Source organism: Neopsephotus bourkii, unplaced genomic scaffold (assembly GCF_033783945.1).
Source record: "Neopsephotus bourkii isolate Nb327-2 ecotype Australia unplaced genomic scaffold, CSIRO-AGI_Nbou_v1 NB_244, whole genome shotgun sequence".
NCBI lineage: Eukaryota > Metazoa > Chordata > Aves > Psittaciformes > Psittacidae > Neopsephotus > Neopsephotus bourkii.
In genome coordinates, this window is record NW_026900754.1 from 1,607,538 (window position 1) to 1,623,990 (window position 16,453).

The 16,453-nt window shown below is 43.1% G+C and overlaps 1 protein-coding gene across 6 annotated transcripts in view; it reads right to left on the reverse strand.

Annotated features, from left to right (window-relative positions):
- USO1 (USO1 vesicle transport factor) overlaps positions 1–15,525 on the reverse strand; it is a 30,016-nt gene extending 14,491 nt beyond the window's left edge. For 2 of the 6 annotated variants that reach the window (XM_061345845.1, XM_061345841.1), the window contains exons 1-11: positions 15,338–15,525; positions 15,001–15,087; positions 14,817–14,881; positions 9,258–9,337; positions 8,362–8,373; positions 5,790–5,887; positions 5,021–5,123; positions 4,862–4,917; positions 4,187–4,307; positions 2,392–2,570; positions 1,502–1,642 (exon numbers count right to left, since the gene is read on the reverse strand). In XM_061345845.1, the coding sequence (XP_061201829.1) occupies positions 1,502–1,642; positions 2,392–2,570; positions 4,187–4,307; positions 4,862–4,917; positions 5,021–5,123; positions 5,790–5,887; positions 8,362–8,373; positions 9,258–9,337; positions 14,817–14,881; positions 15,001–15,087; positions 15,338–15,403 (1,008 nt within the window). In that variant the 5' untranslated portion in view covers positions 15,404–15,525. The remainder of the gene's footprint in view (positions 1–1,501; positions 1,643–2,391; positions 2,571–4,186; positions 4,308–4,861; positions 4,918–5,020; positions 5,124–5,789; positions 5,888–8,361; positions 8,374–9,257; positions 9,338–14,816; positions 14,882–15,000; positions 15,088–15,337) is intronic. The other 4 variants (XM_061345843.1, XM_061345840.1, XM_061345844.1 and 1 more) reach the window with 2 other exon arrangements.
- Between the last annotated feature and the right edge of the window lie 928 nt (positions 15,526–16,453).

Below are 16,453 nucleotides of genomic sequence, written 5' to 3' on the forward strand. Positions count from 1 at the left end.
ACACTGCCAAGGGATGGATCGTTCACCACTTATTTGGACAACCTGTGCCAGTGCCTCACCACCCTCACAATAAAGAACTTCTCCTTATACCTAACCTGAGCTTCCCCTGTTTCAGTTTAAACCCATCACTTGTCCTGTCGCTACAGTCCCTGATGAAGTCCCTTTCCAGCATCCTTGTAGGCCCCCTTCAGATACTGGAAGGCTGCTATGAGGTCTCCACGCAGCCTTCTCTTCTCCAGCCTGAACAGTCCCAATTTTTGCAGCCTGTCTTTGTATGGGAGATACTCTAAGCATGTCATTTTATCAAGGGAAAAAGCACCTCATTCTACTGCAGGCAGGGCTTCCTAGAAGCTAGAAATGCCTCCTCACTGGGAATGTGCCAAGTCAGAATACTTCTAGACTCTCTCAAGAGAGAAAAACAAAACCGCCACCACCAGAACAGGGCAAAACATTAATCAATACAGCCACTCTGGGATATGCTGAAATCCAACAGAGAAAATTAGCAAATAGCAGTAACATCTGGTTGCAGAATATAATCTAAAGACTATCTTACACTGATGCTGCCCCCTGTGAGAGACCGAATAGAAATCAGACTCCACTGTCCATTGTCTCAAATTCTGGTATGTATGAGAAGCTGAGATGGGATTCCACCTTCCACTATCTCAGAGATGGGTGGGAGAAGTTGAGATAAGACTCCAACATCCATTGCCTGAGAGAAGGCTGTGAGGAATTGAAATGGGACTCCATGGTCCATTGCCTGAGAGATGGGTGGGAGCAGCTGAGATAAACCCATTACCTCCAGGACTGGTGTGAGCAATTGCTGCCCTTTATCCCAAGAATTGCTGCAGTTGGCTGCAAGATCAGCGAACTGGTCTACCAGGAACGTGCAATATGTGAACAGTACTCCCCCAACTCATAATAAAAGGGGGAAAAGATAATCACCAGGTAGGACACCTCTGTGAGAGCACTCTCCATGAGGACAACTCCAAGGACACCTCCATGAGGACACCCACATCCGACTACTACTACAGACTCTTGGGGACACTGCTCTGATACCAACTAGGGACCTTGAAGGACTCCCACCACTGAGGATGACAACTAAAGACCCTGGAACACTGCTGGATCCATGGTATATCTCTGCATCCTGAACTCTTGCTTCATTTATATCTTTTTTCCAATCTGTCCTACTGCTACCCCCTTTTTAATAATTTCCTTTTTTACAACTGTCTTTCTGTAATAAACCAACTGACGGATTATGGTACTTGACCTCATTTTTGTTTTAATTTCACTCTTGGAATCACAAAAAAAAACAGGTCTGACACTCGGGTTTTCTCCAGTCAGACCCTGACACCCACACAGGAAACTGACATATGTGGCATCTGAAACTCTTAGCAAATAGCCTAATTCCAGTTTGTCTCTGCGGCAATCCATTATCCCTGTAGACGACTGCTTTCACCCATTTAGTTGCCCCCCCTCATCACATCAATCTGCTCCCTCTTACTTCTGTCAGGATATCAGCAGGAACTCCTGTTGCCATCAGGATTGTACAGAGCTGCTGTAAGAGCCCACAGTGAAACATTGCTTTCTGACAGCTGCTGGTAGCACCAGGAGGATTTGTGGGAGACACAAGCACCCGCACAAGCTAGAAAAAACGAAGAACATCTTTATGTGAAGAGAGCGTGAGGCCACCTGAAACACCAAACAAAACCGATTCACCCATTTTAAATTTGGCCACGAAACAGAATTGCTCCTCAAAATGAAGATAAGAAATAACAACCAAACACCATGTTCATCTCATTGCTACACTGGGCCATTTGATTTTGAGTTCAGTTAAACCCTCTAAGACCTTCAAATTTCTGACTCCACTGAAAACCTTGCAACTATGTGATGAGAAATCAAGCTCTAACTATCCTCCTACTTGGCTCACCATTTGTCAGAACTACTTTTTGGAAGGTAACAAACTACCTTCATTATTAGCATTCAGCTTCCGCATAAAGTGCCACAGAACAGGAAACCCTTATTCCCATTTTTGGAGGAGTAAGCAGAAGGAACGATGCCCAAAAATCAGTAATTATGAATCCACAGTGAAGGCTCAAACCAGGCTAATGTATTGCAGCCATACATGAACTCATGAATGGGGACTCCTCATATAGAATACCTCCAGTGAGCTACTGAAATCACTGTTAAATCTTCAGTTCCCCAATATGTCAGCCACTCCAAATCCACAACTTGGCACTAGTGTTTGTGCTGAAGGCAGTACATCTCATGAATGTTGATATCTTATTCTATCTACAAACACATGGATCTCATAGTTGGCTATTATGTTATACTTATTCTTCACTGCAGAGCTGAAAGTGCTGAAAACAGTACTTAGGAGATGAAGTGTTTTACCTGCAGCATAAGGTGGAGATTAGTTACTTTCTGTGCAGACCATCCACAGTTGTCATCTCCAACCTCAAACCAAGGCTTCATACGCTGAATGTATGAACCTTCCTTGAAAAAATTCTGATTGGAATTATTATTCTTCAACAAGTTTTGCAATAGAAGGAGACAGTCTTCCACTACTATTCCTGATTGAGACAGAAAACGCAAAGAAATAATTAGAATATTACACACAGAAAACTAACTGGCTTCTCCCCACACTGAGTATGTTCTGGACAGAACAGATCACATGCTTCTGAACTCTTCCATTCTTACCAAACATTAGAATTCGATCAAGAACTGTGAACCATACACATGAAAAAATAACCAAAGGTCACTCTAAATTCAGTAAATCAATGTCAATCCAGCACATTTCCAAAGAAACCGTAACTGTGTTTGTTTCCCAAGTCTGAAGCAAAGCTTCACAACCACTTCATGTCTCAAATTATACCTACTTCAGAGTAAGGCTACACAACTCTCTCTATTCTAAGCACTAAACCTAAGTTCCTCTGGAACTACATCATGATTCAAATGCAGCAATTCTTAGTGGATTAGACATTCATTCTCTTCAATCACTGGCTACATCTTCAACTCATTTCAAAGCTGCTTTCTCGGTTATTTTGGTCGAGAAGCAATTCTTAGAAATAGCCCTTCCAATGAGCCAGTTAAAACTCAACTCCTTGGAGTTCCAACAGGGCTTTTTCCTCTCAGGTTTTAATCTGTGCTGAAAAAGCACTATAGGTGCTTATCAAGTATGTGCTCTGTGAAGAGAAAATCCTCAGACAACTTTGTCCATAAAACAACACTCGTAAAGGCACTGGTACTGCTGGGATGCCTCCAGATCTTAATCAGTGTGAAGCATAAAGACTTACTCCTTGCACTCCTGAACACACACAAGCAGTTCTGGACTTGGGAGTGGGAGAAGAAAGCGAGACCAGTTTAGTTCTCTCACTCACCAGAGCTGCAGATGGGAGAAAGAGACACGTGGTGGGGAGAGCAGAGAACTCTGAGCATTTAAGACTTCACATACCAACTCACCTAAAATTATTAACTGCCTCAAAATAGCAGCTTTGAATCAGAGGCTTGCTTAATTCTTCCATGACAACATACCTGGCATAATTCATCTGGGAGAGAAGCATTAACTGCTCCTGCATCCCACAGAAAAGTCATGGAACAGCAAAATGCCTTGTTACTAACATAGATCCTGTATCAAACTACAACTGGTGATAAACTCATGTGTTGCTAATAAAAAATACCTAAATGCTGCATCATTTTATTCAGTTTTTTAAATACCTTTTCCCCCCAGCTGGTAAATGATTTTGCAAGGGGCTGATCAGGAAATTTAAATTACTAGTGAGGCTGAAGAAACTCACCAAGCTGTTATTTCCAGACACTCCAAGCATCCAAGGATCTCACAAGAGGAATGCAGATGCTTAACTCAGTGACAAATGCAGCACACATGTATCTGACACTGCCATTCCACGTGTACACATTCACAGACCTCAGCCAAACAAGACCACACAAACTCATGCACAAGTGTTCAGAGACATTAACTGATGTCTTAACTATGTATCTCAAGACTAGGTTTCAAAAGATACTCAAACCCTGCCTACTTGTTCAGTCCAATTTTGGTACTACCAGGCTGTATGTTTTGATCCTTCTAGCCACTGACATAGCTACAACCACATACTAATATCAGCCTATAAACATCATCACCCAATGGTTTGTGCACAAGCACATGACTAAGTATTGGATTTTTCTGTACCTCCATCACTGTTTCCTTCTTCTGTTATGATATCCAGAAGTCTCTCAAAGGCATTCTCAAAGGCAACAATCTTCTGTATGGCTGCGTTACTTTTTGTCAACTGCTGTAACAAGAGGACTCCCTTGACAGGTAGGGCAAAGAATAAATTAAACTTAATTTTACTAGAACTATATTGCTTTTCACAAGTCACAGCTCTTAGAAGGAAACTAAATCAGCAACATAATCCTGTCCAGAATCTCTGTACTTCAAAACAGAAGCACAGTACTGTTAAAAAAGACACTAAGCAGCTATAAGAAGAAAGAAGGAATTTGTAAAGCACCTCATCTCTTCTGTAATTATCTGAGCGTTTTGACAGCTAATCAGGAAAGAGGAAGGACTGCAATTAAGCTGACAGAAGGTGAAGAGAAATATTAGCTAACATACTACGAAAACCCTGCACAAGGGTCAGTGTTTGCATTAAATATCCAGTAAGGGTTTGCCTTTGTTATGAGGACTGTAGCCTGACATCCAAAGGCCACACACCTCAGCTGTGGAGTGAAATATTCCCAATTAGCGACCACAATCATTTCTTCACACGTATTTGTTTAACTTAATCCAAATTCTGCACAGGTATATGCAATTCAGGTAACAGTTACTTTTTATGAAGAGAATAAACCACCTTTGTTCTGTACTTACATCATTTCGTATAACCTCCCTAGAGTCTGCTAGTAAATCCATGAGTCTGGAAACACCTGCAAGAAACACATACAGAGCAAGCATAAAGAGGTGCAGCCCCTCTAGCCCTTTGCCATGATATTTGCAGAGCCTCCAGCTTCAAGTATATCAACCACTCACCCATAGGGCTGACAAGAATTATCTGCTGCACTTGAGGTCCTTGCTGCTTTAAAAGAGATGTAAGGAGTTTCACTCCAGGCCAGCGAACATGGAAATCAAATTCCTGCAAAGATGGAGAAGAGGACATCAGGTAATAAACTCCTCAGTATTCATCTTCCTCTTCTAGATCCCCGTTATGAATAGACACCAAACAGGTAAGAAATTTCACCTGCTACTTTCTTTTCCATCCACTATCACAGCACTCAGTCAGCAAGTCAAAACACTATCCTGTTCTTTGTATTTTATCATCAGCAATTTGAACACCCAGCAGCTTCCCTTCCTCCCTCTCCAGAAAGGGTAGCTTTCCAAGCTGTATCTTCTTTCTAAAAACCAGCCAGTCTGATCCTGCAGGGATCAGCCTGTATTAACCAGAAATCCAAGAGAGAAAGAACAGCAAACTCTTCTGCATCTTCTTCCTATTACCAAAAAGTAGCAGCAGCTTCTCTTAAAACTGGGTCTTGTCAGTTCTTGAGCATTCCCTTGCTAATGAATCCATGAACAGACTTGACCAACCACAACAAACCTCTGGGCTCCCCAGGTCATCTCAAACTCATTCAACTGACCTGTTCATTCAGGTCATCTCCAACCCCACATTCACCATGTCTAAGACTACCTCACATTTGACACAGGCTTCACTAGAATGCCGAGAGAAAAGCTTTATCCATTAAGGTCATCTCCTGGTACAGCATGATATGTCTGTCAGTATTCCAAGTATGATATTACTACTCACCTCCACAAGAGTCAGCAAGAGTGTGACATTTTCGTGCTGTTTAATGAATATCTCTGTGAACTGACTCCCCAAATCATCAACTTTTGTTAAGTTTTCTTCTATAACAGTAAAAACAATGTATTACAACACATAATTGGAAGAACTTCAGGTTATTGTAACTTTTGCTCTTAAGAGTAGGGCCACCAGAGACAGAAAGGTCTAGAGTCACTGCTGTAATGTTCATTACTCTCAAAACAAACACTGACACAAACATTACCCAAAAGAGAAAAAAACCATGACTTTCATTGAAAGGTATTTTGTTTTAAAAACAGGAGAGAACCAAACATCTACTAAACAAACTCGTTTCAGTGTCAAAAGAAAAAGAGGTTCTTCCCATTGATCACACTTCACTGCAGAGCCACAGCAAAGGCACTGCTGCTCATTTTTTACATCGGTTGCCCTACAGATCATGCACATGTACATTCATCCCATGCTAGCTAATGGCTATCAGGATCAAGAACAGCTTGAAGCATAAAGCACAGAAAATATATGGTAAAGCCACTAAATTTCTGGCCAAATCTGAAGGTCTGGTTTACTGAAGTGAAGGCAAAACAAGGCTTCTTCCTCCTGATTAAACTGCAGGATTTACAGCCTTACCAAGGAGTCCCTAACAAACCATTAATAACTGAGCAGACATAGAAAGGATCAAAAACCACACATAATCTTCCAAGCGTACCTTGTTAGGGGTATGGCAGAACAGAGAAATCAAAGGACTCTTCTGTAAAAATCTGGTGCTAAGAAAACAATTTTAATTCAAACAACCCAATTCAGACTGTTGTCAATAGTGTTTTGCTGCAAGGTATCACTTTATGGTATCTCATGTTTAAGTACTTCCAGCACAGGTAAGAGATACTTGTTTGGCCTTTCAGACATCATAGAATGGTTTGTCGAGAGTAACTGATCATTGCTCTAACACAATGTGTGTGTGTATATATATATATATATATATGTATACATACATATCTGTATGGTGTCCCTGCCTATGGGAGAGGGGTTGGAACTAGATGATCTTAAGGTCCTTTCCAACCCTAACTATTCTATGACTTTATATTTTGTTCTTGAAACAGGCTTATCAGTAGGTAGCTTACAAGAGGGAGAGAGAAGCAGCACCTATCTGCTGCCTTTTTTTTTTTAGCTGCAGAAACTAGGAAATACTATCAAAAGATGACAAAAGGGAGGACAGGCTGTGTGCAAAACTAGCTCTGGCACAAATCATCTAGCAGAACATGAGTTCCACAGTGATAAATCTGAGGCTGAGGAGCTCATCGAGTCTGGCTCACTCCTGGTTTACAGGAGTAAATGAAAACCTCCGGTAAGCCACTGCCACAGAAGTTTGGCTGCTGCACTTCCTACTACAGATGACGGGACAACTCGGCTGAGAATCATACCCAGACTACAGGCACTGCAGCTTGCTGCAAACCAAGGAAAGCCCATAGACCTGCACTTTTTTTCTTTTAAATGGATGCTCAAGTCAAAACATTTCGCTTGGAATTTCCCCGTGAGCTGTGACTGAATATCTTGTCCTTTACCCAGGCTCTTACCCAAGTCCTTTAATTCAGCTACAAAGTACAAGTGTTTGAGTTATGGATTCCACCTAATCCGAACTCTTGTCCTTGCCCAAGTTTCAGATGCTAAGGCAAAGCCTGAGCAGTACACACAACTCAGCCTCTTACTAGTTTGCTGTAGTTTTTATTTATGCCAAAAGCTTGACTCTAGGTCAGGATATTTAGGATTAACCTAGAAAAGAACCAAATTAAAGTTGTCTTTTTACTTTCCTCTCAATTTTAGCTTTATTTTAATAAGAATTTCTTGTACTGATTTTTTCATTTAAAAAAAGAGACAAGCCAAGCAGAAAGAAACTGGAAAACTGCATCTTCTATTTATGTGGATACACCACAGATCTTGCAACCAGATTTTTCCCCATAATTACTCTTTTCATCTACACATTGACAGGGCTCAAATAAAGAGAACAACTTCTATCTACTAAGATTAGCTCTTAATGATTCACTAAGAAGCAGCACTGTAAACTGGAATTTAATCTTAAAATTAACAGATTACATGCTTTGGGATAAAACCAGTTTACAAAAGGAGAACATACACAGTGTTAGTGGGAACTTAAGGTAGAAGGAAACACTGTATTTTAACATGCACTGCTTAAAAGAGACACTGTGAATGATGTGATATGCAGCTCATGCCTATGCGTCCAACTTCAGGGCTTCTTGAAAACAGAAGCTCTAGTCACAAAACTTTTGCCCATTAAAATCTTACCAGTTGTGAAGCTGCATGCTGTCATGACATCCTAAACAGGAATTTATCAGTATCACAATCTCTGGAGATCAGCTGGCATTCCAACATGCCCAAATCACCCAAGAAATAAAACTGGGTAGACACTTAAGCTCTAAAGGACATGCAAAAGCTTTCACCAAGCTCTAACACAAGTCCTTACAGTGTCCTTTTTAAACAACAGTGTTACAAGTGTGAGCAGCAACCGTGTCTAAAAGTGCCATACTTATATAAGTAAAGGTTCTTTTACCTTCAGAATCATCTGTCAATGCAGATAAAAGAAAAAGAAACAAGAGAAAGGTTTACAAGTTGAATAGCTTTCCAAACAGCACAACCAATAGCAGCATAAGCTCAGATTTTCAAAGTGGTCACCCTAGCTTTGTACAGCAGCAATTACTCCTTCTGGTAGTTCTTATGAAGGTAGCCAAATTAAACCACCTCGTAGCTCTTTCAACACTGGCAATCTCACATACATAACTCAAGTTTGTCAATTCTTTGCTCATTCTAAGAGACTGCTAATAATGTGGATTTTCATGTTCATCTACCCAAAAGCAGAATGGAACAAGCCTTTTTATTTGCTGTTGATGTTTTCCTCTTAAAAACTTGGAAAGCAGGTCTACAGCCATTTGGTTTAGAAACAGTTTCCCAGGCTAGCTGTATAGTGTCTGCTTCTACATCTAACTGTCTTGGGAGGACAGGCATAATCTCTTTCTAAAATGCCACAGTGGGGCTAGAAAAGAAGGTTTTCACCCTTATACATAGCCACCTTATCATAGGCTCCTGAGATCTCTCTCAGTATCACACAGTAGTGTCCCATCTGACAGTTAGTCAGAATTGCCCTTTCCCTATACAAAGAATTGCTTTAATCTTTATTTACAAACTAGAATAAAACCTCAATTCATTATTCCATTCCAACCTAGCTGCTCTTCATAGAACATAGTTTTTTATATTAATAAGCAAGAGATCCAATGCTACTTTAAAGCAAGCTGTGTACAACACGATTTTTAGGACTGTCTTAACAGCTACACAATAACAAAGCAAGTATCAGCATTAGTAAATCACAGGGCATTACCGTTTATGATTTGAACAAAACCACCAAGGGAAGCACCTCCACAGTTAATACATCTATTGCTACCAAGCACTTACCTTGCTCCTCCTCTTCTAGGTCATTCGATATTACATTGTAGAGAGTGTCCAAGGCATAGCCAATTATTTCAGAATCTGAACTGCAAATAAAAGAACCACTTTTCTTTAATGACTTATTTCCAACTACTCTTACAACACAGGTAGTTCCCTTGGCAGTGTGAGATCAAGTGAGAAGGACTGATGTTGACAGACATTTCATAAATACCATGTAACCATAAGCTGTCTGGTCCCTGAATGGAGTCAAACTCCCTTTTCCAGTTCCATTCCCTCAGGTGGCCACATCCGGAAAGTCTGGTGACTTAAGATGACTGCAGAAAGCTTCACTGTCAGCATGTCTTTCATTTCCTGAGTCATTCCTTCCAACCTGCTCCTCAAGTATACCAGGAGAAATGTCTGGGAGGGGTTTAGACCACATCCCAGAAAGCCACCCAAGGGAGCAGCAGACGAGCTTCAGCACCAACCCAGGAAGGACCCTCCCTGCCACCCCATCAGTGGGAACCAGGAGCTGAAAGCTTGTGCTCCACGTGACTGCAGTAAGTTTGGGATTCTCCCAAACAGGCCAGCCTGTGTCACCAACTCGGACTATGTCCAGTTATTAAGGAGTTTTGAACTTCAGGCACCCCCAGGAAGCTGCTGGGCAGCCAGTCTAAGCATTATTATTACACCTGCTTACACCAAGAATTTTTCTTTTAATAAGCCCTGTTTTAAGACAGACCCGTTTCTTCTGCACTATGAAGACCATGCAATTTGTAAACCCTACGTTACAACACAGTTCAAGAATTGAAGGGGGATGTAACTGTTTTCGTTCCTTGCTTTATTGCTCATCAACCAAAAGTGTGAAAGCACAGCTGGCCAAAAAACGAAAGGAGAATAAAACCTAGCATCACAAAGGAAGGCATCTCAGAGTGCAGAACTCTCCTCACAGCTCTTTACATGTCTTGCCCAAGCACCAGAAGAGCACACTGTCAGAACAAGAGCTCTCAGTCAAACTTCTACGTATTTACTTTCACTGAGCTCTAAGGCACTCAAAGCAAGGGCCAAAGATCAGCTTGCATGGTAAGAAGCTCCTAGGCATGTTCAGAGTAAAGGCCTACAAACCAACCTAACCAGCAATCTTAAAAACCAAGCCTTAATTGATGCCAGGTATCTCTGCTAGACCACTAAAGATGACAGACCTAGAGTAGTTGTTGCAACCAAGAAAACTGGAGATGCCTCAAGGTGATCCACCAGCTGTGAGAAGACATGCTGGAGCAACTGATACCTGCACTTCTTGTGCCACTAAAGGAAGGGCTTTAGCAAGCTGTCAAAGTGACATCTAATCCCCCTTTCTATGAGTGACACTAAATCAAAAGCTAGAAATCAGGCATCAGTGTAATCTGTTCTTTGACCTTGGGTTTTGAATTGAATCCTTGTCCTGCTGATGTCCTCCCAGGACACTGGCATTTTTCCTCAATGTGTCACTCAACTCATAACACCTGCTTTTAAGCTGGGCTTTAATGGAAACAAAAGGGGGAAAATTTATCTCCTCTGCCAAACTGTTAGCCAAAGCAGGTAAAGCAAGCTTTTACTCCATGAACACTGTCACATCCAGAAGGTACACTTGGACTTCCAGCCTGCTTACATTTTCCCGTTATTGACATTTTAGTTCTTCAACACAATACCACAACGCCTCTGATTTCTTTTTGATGTCAGTGAAAGAATTTCACATCTGAAAAACACATACAAATTACTTCCTGGAGACTTAAAATGCAAGCTTCAGCCTTGCTTTCTTTTTCCCTTTTTAGGGACATCACAGCAGCTACAAAAGGATACGCAAATTTTACACACACGTGATAAAAGCAGGCCTTGTTTCTCTTGTCACAAGAGGAGCACATCACAGAAGGAGGACAGCAGCATCTTTGCTGTTCACTGCCTTGCTACCATCTGCTGTTCACCACATACAACATTTTTAGTGAATATTCTGTTCAGACTGAAGCTGTGCAGCTTTGGCTCTGTAGTGAAAAGCAGTCAATAAATACACTACCAGCCTCTCACACATCCATAAATGATACAGCCTTTATCCAACACAACAATCCAGCAGAAACCACTTCAGACATCTTGTGTCCTGGTGCTTTCCTGTGGCACTTTGCCAGTTATCAGTGCCACACTCCCTGAGCTCACACACAATAGGAGAGACCTAGGGAAGCAAAGGCACCATGTATTGTCCTGCCCAGGTAGGAGGCTTCCAAGATGCTTTTACCTATTCTCCTAACACTATGGCATTTCACTGTCCCAGTAGAGACAAGCATCATCTATACTGGAAAGACACACATAGAACAGCGGAGTTTTTCTATCATATCATCAATCACAGCATGCCTAGAGAGGAAGGCATTGTATTACCCCTAAAAATTCAAGTCATGCTACAGCTATGAAAGGGGTAGTGACATTTGTATTACCTCTTACACAGGGTGTAATGGGAAGCATATTACAACACAAAATTTGGAATTAATAGCACAAAAATAAATTAGGTGTGTGCCTCGTGAAAACAATTATTTCTCTCAGATTCACATTAGCTTTCAAACTATTAGAACTGTCATAGTGAAATGCAAAACCCTTGTTCCATCAGTAAAAACAAAGCAGTTAAAGATGCAGCAGGCTTCCCACTCTGGTACCTCTCTCACACCAACAGTTATGTGGTACTGGCCTTTTCTGAAGCCAGTGCCCAAATAACCCCTGGCCGGATGTGGCAACATCTAGGCAGCAAGTCAGGAAAAGTCCTCTTGCAGATCACAGTTCATACTTCATATTACAAAATAAACATATAGCCTGTGAACACTGGTGTGTATAAGAGTCTGAAGCATTTAAAGGCTGACTTAGGAGCTTTGTCTGGCTCCAGGATAGTGGATGCTCATAGCTGAAAAACTAGTGCAAGAAGTCTGCCTTCTACAGAACAAGTTCTAAGCATTCAGGCAGGAAAGGGAGCTTAAGACAATTTACAAGTAAACTGTGTGTATACAAGTGGAATTATATGTTAATTTGGAAGTGGTGTATTTCTGTTCCAGGATTCAAAGCAACAGTCTAAAATCTGAGAGAGAAATAAGAACAGGCTACAAGCGGTGCTCACCATTTCAGCACACCCAGGCCTTCTCAGACAGCTTTTTTACTCAAGGATTACATAATAAAAGTTGACATAATTCTCAGAAAAGAGCTGTGCTATCCTACTTGACTCAGAAGGTCTTAAAACCAAATGGCTTTTTGATTAGATACTCATTTCATAATGAGCTGCTTTACATTAGGTAATAATCAACTCTTACCAGCAAAGTTGCTTCTATTTTGCATATTATTAATACATATTCCAGCAAGACAAATGCTGCTGAAGATCAAGCAGTTGTACATCTTGAACTATGCCATTAATCTGGGGTAACTACATAATAGGAAAGCACTTGTTCTATTCTCATGTTACAGTACTTTGTACACCAGCTCTCATTTCCACACACGCACTCAGAACCAAAGAATTCAGAGACCCATGCCTGTTTCTGGCTCCTCCCTGTAATTCTTTCCAACCAAACACCTGCAAAAAAGGCTGGAGACCAGATAAAGGCTCACCTGATACAGCCCAACCAAGCTTTGCTTGTATTCAATCAGGAACTAAGAAGGGAATCCCAGTGCATGAGGTTCACATTCTGGTGCACACAAGACACAGCAACGACAGGCATACATCCCAAACAACAGGCAGACAGGTGTGTAACATCTCAACCACCGTAAGATAACAACCATCAGAAGCTTCATAGCCAAAGAGTCACCTCAGGCGCTCAGTTACCCATCTTCAGGCCAACCTAACATCACTGAAAATACACACTTCCCACCTCCCTAAAGCTAAGCTGCAGAGGAAAACAGGAGTCACTATCTGGACTTCAGCTTTCCATTTTCCTGGTCCCCTCACATGTCTAATCAAATTAAACCTTCTCTAATCTTAAAACAGCAACTATCAGTGTAGAGAACTAGCACACGTGAGTCACTCACATGAATACAGTGACATGTGAGAAGACAACTTGAGTCTGTGATTGAATTCTGTTTTCTCTGGTTGCATTGCTGCTTCTTAGACATAATCTTTAGTAGCTGCAATGCAAAAAGAAAATAAGAGGAGGACAGGAGGAGGAAACAAGCATTTGCCACTTCTACAGAAAGCTTCAGGGCACCCCAGGTGGACACTGAAAGGTGCAAAGATCACACCTGTGGGCATAATGGAACAGCAGGGATGGCACAGCAGTGCTCTCCTCTGTCAGACCTCCATCCTCACAGTTCAGCAAGCCCCTCAGCTGAGCCTGCCACTCATTTACCAACCACTTATTCTGATGAGCTGGCTGTGGCTTGTATTCCTGAAACTAAAAGTCTCCAAAGCCTTACCTCTACAACCACTGACACCAAACAGTGCACCACCTGTAACACATAGCTGAACTCATCAGACTTGTAACCTTCCCTTTCACCAGTCGCATCCTACAAGCCAGACATTCATTTTTAACTGCCCAACCAATGGAAAGGAAGTGACAGAACTCACCTAGACACCAGCCCTACACTTCTTCACATCTGGCATAACTGGCCAGGCAAGGAAGGCCACCACCAGCAGGCTTTGGCTGAGCACAGCAGAACTCCTTCACATACATACCTTAAGAAAAAGCAAGATGCCTCCTTCTAGATAGTGAACTGCTGCTTTCCCAATTTTCCTTTGTCTCAGCACTAGGAAACACCCTCCTATTCCCATGTGCACACATGTAACTATGCCACATATGCCGTTATGGCTGGCCTTCTACGTACACGTTTACCGCCTTCATGTTCAAATGCAGGCTAAAAGACCTTCACACAACACTCACCTACCGAAACACCAGGAACAGGCACTATTTGAACCCTAAATCACCACAAACAAGTTCCAAGATACAACATGTGGTTACCAACAAGTACACCAATGCAGTCAATTGCAGGAAAAGATGGATAGCAAATTTGTGGGGTTTTTTTTCAGACACTGGATTGCATAACACTACACTGTGGTCCACATGAAGGATTTAAACTTGTGTCATCTGGCTTACCAGCAATCAGCTTTTGTATTTACTTGAGTACTTCAAATTAAATGCCTGCATTACTCCCTATGACAGGACTATTCTACCAGTTCACTGGATGACACATGCTTGAGAAAACACACATTTGCTGCCTTCACTCTTCTGCTCTTAATCCTGGCTAGTTCACCTTGTGCCCAGCAGCAGACTTATTCATGTTATGTCAAATCCTGTGTTTAATGAACACTGTCATTTTGAGTTCCCTTTGTCACAGCAGTGGAAAAAGACCACTAAGGAACAGTGAGATACACTAAAAGTATCACCTTTACTCTGGAACTGGTTTTTCAGTCCCTCCTCTGAGTTCCTGGAATTCAGTTCTTTTCACCTCAAAATAGGCTCTAATTACCAAAGCCTCCCTGATGGATGAGTTGTTGGAACCCCAGCTTCATTAGTACAGCCAAGAAAAGCAGTATTTGTGGGTTATGGGCTGGGAAGGGGGGGGGGGGGCTGCCAGCAAAGGCATGCTTACCGGTCTGTCTGGAGAACGTGGATGAGATGTTCCATTGCCTGCGTGCCCACCTCCAACCGGTACTTCTGTTCGAAGAAAAACTGAGTAGTTAGTGGTCTAGCCTAAAACCCAAACGTGGGTTTGAAAAAACTCATCACAACATTACTACAAACCCCCTTAGCTCTTCAGGACACTAGGTGCTCACCTTGGATAAAGATTTAAGAGCACGGACGGCATCCCTTCGGTCATCCAGTAACGTGGAAGAAGCTACACGGTCGCACAGCTTCTGGATCTGGAAAAGCAGCGGGCTCAGGTGAACACAGACAAGGTCCCACTACCACAGCCCGGCTTGTCACCGGCCGGGAGAGCTGCCGAATCCCACACGGATCCACGACGCCCGCTCCCAGCGCAGGCAGCTGTCCCGTCCCGTCCCAAATCGCCGCCGCAAGCAGCCGGGAGAAACCCCGCGGCCGCTGGCTCCCTGCTCGACCCCGATCCTCCCGCCCGGCCAGGCCCCGTCGGACCGCGCGCGCCCCGCTCACCGTCTCGGCACCGGAAGGCTGGGGCCCGGCGCTGGGGCCGCCCATGACGCCCCACAAGAAGCTCATAGCGGCGCGGCTCAACTCAGCCCGCGGAGCCCGGCCCGCTCGCCCCCTTCCCCAGGCCCACCGCTCCCGCACAACCCTCCGCCGCTGCTCCCGTGACGGAAGCAGCCACCGCGCCTGCGCCGAGACGTGGCGGCGACGTGGCCGACCGGCGGGCGGGGCTGGCCAGCCGCTACCACTGGGTACCGCCGGGCCCCTCCCCGTGCTGCCCTGCCAGCCACCGCGGACCAAACCCGCCCCCCCCCCCCGTCATTACTAGCCTTATTAGGCCTTTGAAGTAGAAGAGGAGGAAGCTCAGCCTTCACTCCCCGAGTCACCGCAGCTGGCAGCGCGCTCTGCCGTCACTGCTTGCTTTCTCAGCAGGGGGAAAAATATGCAATAGTGTGACCACCAGGGCACCTCGCTCAAGAGTTCTGTATTTCCTTCAGACCAAACAACAGATCCGCAGGGGCTGGGGGCATGAACCTGTCTCAAAACTACCCCTGTAACCCATCTACCCCCGGCATCTCAGGGTCTGTCTGTCCAGAGCAACCCCAAGACAAACCCTAAGGCTTGGAAATCAGAAACAGTCCTAGAGCAGAGGACTAAGCAGCTATGTTTTTTTTCAGAGGCTGAACTGCTGCAGCACTCACTTTCCCTGCTCAGGAACCACTGCCACGAATCAGCATTCCCAGCACTCCAACTGGCCCAGCAGCCCTCCTCACGGAGACCCACAGGATTTTCAGCTTGGCACAGTTTTCTTACATTCCTTTTTTTTTTTTTTTTTCCCAGTACGTATCAAATTACAGACAATTTTATAGCAACAAGAGCAAAATAAGCCAGAAATTGTGACAGAAAGTCACTCACCTGACTCAGGACTAAAACCATTTGTTCCATTCCAGACAGAAAACCCTTCTCGCATTGTGGGAATTTTATTTTCTCTATTAACTAAACAATGAAATCAATATTTTAAATTAAAATACATAATTGAAAAGTAGTATTTTTCTCTTTCCATGTTCAAAAGCTATTCGTTTCCTCTCTCATATAACAACATAAAAAAAAAATCTCGAAAAA